At 41.7% G+C, this 3672-nt stretch overlaps 1 protein-coding gene across 1 annotated transcript in view; it reads left to right on the top strand.

Annotated features, from left to right (window-relative positions):
* The window catches only part of LOC123964148 (putative SCAN domain-containing protein SCAND2P), a gene marked incomplete at its 5' end in the record, with an annotated part of 8545 nt that overhangs the window by 1944 nt on the left and 2929 nt on the right, over nucleotides 1–3672 (top strand). The window contains one exon of the mRNA XM_046041253.1: nucleotides 313–340. Coding sequence (XP_045897209.1) covers nucleotides 313–340 — 28 coding nt within the window. The remainder of the gene's footprint in view (nucleotides 1–312; nucleotides 341–3672) is intronic.

Here is a 3672-nt window from a genome sequence, read left to right as displayed (position 1 = left end):
GAGTGGTTATTTCAGTCAAAGTTGCTCTTCTATCAGCTTGAATCGGTCGGCCCATTCTCCTCTGACCTCTAGCATCAACGAGGCATTTTCGCCCACAGGACTGCCGCATACTGGATGTTTTTCCCTTTTCACACCATTCTTTGTAAACCCTAGAAATGGTTGTGTGTGAAAATCCCAGTAACTGAGCAGATTGTGAAATACTCAGACCGGCCCATCTGGCACCAACAACCATGCCACGCTCAAAATTACTTAAATCACCTTTCTTTCCCATTCGTATATTTAGTTTGGAGTTCAGGAGATTGTCTTGACCAGGACCACACCCCTAAATGCATTGAAGCAACTGCCATGTGATTGGTTGATTAGATAATTGCATTAATGAGAAATTGAACAGGTGTTCCTAATAATCCTTTAGGTGAGTGTATATCTAATATCTATTTTGATAATTTTGTGACATTTAATAAAGCATAACGTTATTACAGTGCAGTTATGTTGTGCTAAGTTATAGTTTTAACACAGCCGCACCGGAACTTTATTCCTGCTAGTGTTTACAGCCAACAGCTGATGACAGTTGTTCTGGTTCCGCTCCACTTCAGCGCCCTGACAGGGTTCTCCCGGGAGCCGAATTACCACCGAGGTCATCTCCTCTCCAAAACAAATGGACCGGCTCATTAAAACATAAAACACAGCCACATAGCAACGTTAGAACTGTGGTGTGTTTACAGCTAACAGCTGATCCGGGTCGCCTGAGAATGCAACTTAACTTTTACTTTTTATTTATCGACAGAGCCGTGCTGTTGTTTCACTGCTCCTCACTGCTGAACAACCTAAAGTGTTTTTTGTTATTTTTTTAATAAGAGTGTGTTTTATTCATCTAGTGTGTCAAGCTTATTACTTCAATATATTCCCTGTAAATCTGATGTTAATATATAGATTTTATCATGGATAGGCTGCTGTATGAATGAGCACTTTAGAGATATAGTGATAGTAATTATAATTATAGATATGACTAGTCTGATAGTATACTCAATAGTATACTAAATGGACGGATTTAGCTGGAGTAGTGGCTTAATTGAATATTGACAACATATTCCTGTGGTTTTTACCATGATAGAGAAACATCAAGAGGTGAATTTGTGCATTATACTTTGTCAATTAGAGCAAGCCAGGCAGCCTTTCTGTGTTTGAGAACTGCGCTGTTTAAAAAAAAAAAAATCGCCCACTAGAGGGCTGCAGCGCCGCAATAACTGGCCTAGTTCAAATGAACGAAATGATTGAAATGACACAAAAAAAGATTAGTTTATTTTAATGAATGACATTTGGGGACACAAGTCTTTCAAAAACGTGACTTTTCCCATCACTATAGTCAATACATGGCCAGAGGGAGCCATCCTTCTTGCCTACAAAAAAGAAGCTAGCTCCCACTGCAGAGGAAGAAGGGTGGATTATGGCAGCTGCTACTGAGTACTACAGATACCGCTCCATGGACTCCCTTTCGGGGCACGACAGATTTTAAGCTGTTATGGAGGCACCAGAGAGGAGATCAATGGGGCAGTCATAGGGGCGATGTGAGGTAGTGAAAGGGTCAAATCTTTGCTGAACACTGTTGTGTAAGTCGTGGTATTCAACTGGTACAAAGGATAAATCTCTACTGGCAACAGACCGAAGGCAGGTGGAATGGCAATATGAGCTCCAACTCACTATTTTTCCGGCATTCCAATCAACATGGGGGTTCTGCCTGCTCAGCCAGTTGTGGCAAAGAACCAGCGGACAAAGGGTTGAAAAGATCAAATGAAGAATGAATGATGAATTTATACAGAAAGTTGCATTCTGGGGGATTGGGGTGGTGTACTGACTGAGCTGATCTGCTGGGGCAGGTTGAAATGGCCATCTGTGAGGTTATTTGGGTTACCATGTTAACCATCGCCTGGTTGGAATCCAAAAGCGTCTGGAGCATTTGTTCATGTGGACCAAGCAGTTGCCCCTGCCTGAGCCCATGCTTTTGGCCAGATCGTTCTGTTAAGAACTGATAATTCTGGACTCAAAAGCACACAAGGACAGGGCTAAATAGTGAACAGTCAAGGGCTAAATAGTGAACAGTCAACACAGTTTATTAGAGCGTGCAACAGAAGGTGGCTTAGGCAGGAAAGCGTAGTGGCCACCAGGGTGCGGCAACCATGCAGGCCACCATGCAGGAGGATTGGAGAATGGTGTCTAGATCGGAGGGAGCCTCCACGGCGTGCAACCGACGGTGGTTAAGCATTAAAGTGTTGGAGCTGGGCAGAGTGGCCACCAGGAAGCGGCAAGCAGGGGAATAGGTCTCCAAACTGGGCTGGGGCTGGGGCTTCCAGTTAGAAGTGATCCACTCAGGTTAACTGACGATCCGATGAAAGATTGTAAGTCGCTTTGGATACAGCAGGAACTGATTAGTGGAACGAGGCTCAGGTGCGTAGCTGGAGCTTGGCAGCATGAGCCAGAGGGTGTAGCCACATCCAGACAGGGTAACAGACAGGAAACAAGGGGAACGGTGGAAAACAGAGGTCAAGACAACGGATGAGTAGGAGACACTGCTGGCTTCTGACAGTGAGTGTGTGTTTGTGCTTGTCTTGCTGCACAGTGCTGACAGACACATGGCACTACTGGAGTTCAGGCCTCATGGGCCCTGAGAAGCCTAAAATTCTTACACTAACATTTGAACATAATAATAAAACATTTAAACATTACTGTGTGTGTCTCAGACATGAAATTCTAAGAAAACATATAAATACAACTAAATATTTTCTTAGAGTAGGTTGTAACATTTTCATTGTTGTTACAATTAACCTCTCTCTTGTAGCCATGAACTAGCTTACAGCTCACCACTAAAACATTAGCACTAACAACTTGCATGAAAAATATCTACATAGACACACAATAAACATGATTTAAGTTTGATTAATTTAACAAAAATAAATCAAATGTAAAAACAAATACTTTCTTACCTTGTTACTACTTTTTTACATGTGATATAAGGATTAAATTGGGCATCTGCAGAGTGAATCAGGTGATTCGTAACTTGTTCCTGATTGGAGAAATTATACGCATTACAGCTGACTCAAGTTACAACCATCCCTGGTCCTCATTTATTTCACCTGTGCTTTAAGGTGGCTTTAAGGTGGCCCTCAAAACACAGATGACAAAGTAGATATTAGTAATTCTACGACAGCATGTATGTTCTCTGACATGTATAGCAATTGTAAGTCGCTTTGGATAAAAGCGTCAGCTAAATGAATAAATGTAAATGTTGTAATCAGGTGAGCATATACTAAGTACACATAACTCACACAGATGTTATAACAAGGAAACTGGTAATGTGGGAGACTAAGTGATCAATGAACCAACTTAGAGCGCTGTGGTTCCAGACCTTTTTTGTCAAACACCCCAGGGCCAAGTGAGATGAACCCATTGTCAACAACCATTTATACAGTACCTTTAGCCAAATATCTAAACTGTTTATCCATGCTGTTTGCCTGTTACTCTTTGCGCACTTCATTTCTATCCATTATTATAAAAGTGGAAGTTATAGCTGTGTTCACAAATGAGGTAAACTGTATCAGATCATTTCTTTAAGCATCTGACGGGAGATGGCTTTTAAAAGTCGACACAATCACACAACTCATACTGTTCATAATCACA

This window comes from Micropterus dolomieu, unplaced genomic scaffold (assembly GCF_021292245.1).
Source record: "Micropterus dolomieu isolate WLL.071019.BEF.003 ecotype Adirondacks unplaced genomic scaffold, ASM2129224v1 contig_820, whole genome shotgun sequence".
In the NCBI taxonomy this organism is placed as follows: Eukaryota; Metazoa; Chordata; class Actinopteri; order Centrarchiformes; family Centrarchidae; genus Micropterus; species Micropterus dolomieu.
Note: the sequence above shows the minus strand (reverse complement) of the source record. Positions and strands in the feature narration are given on the sequence as shown.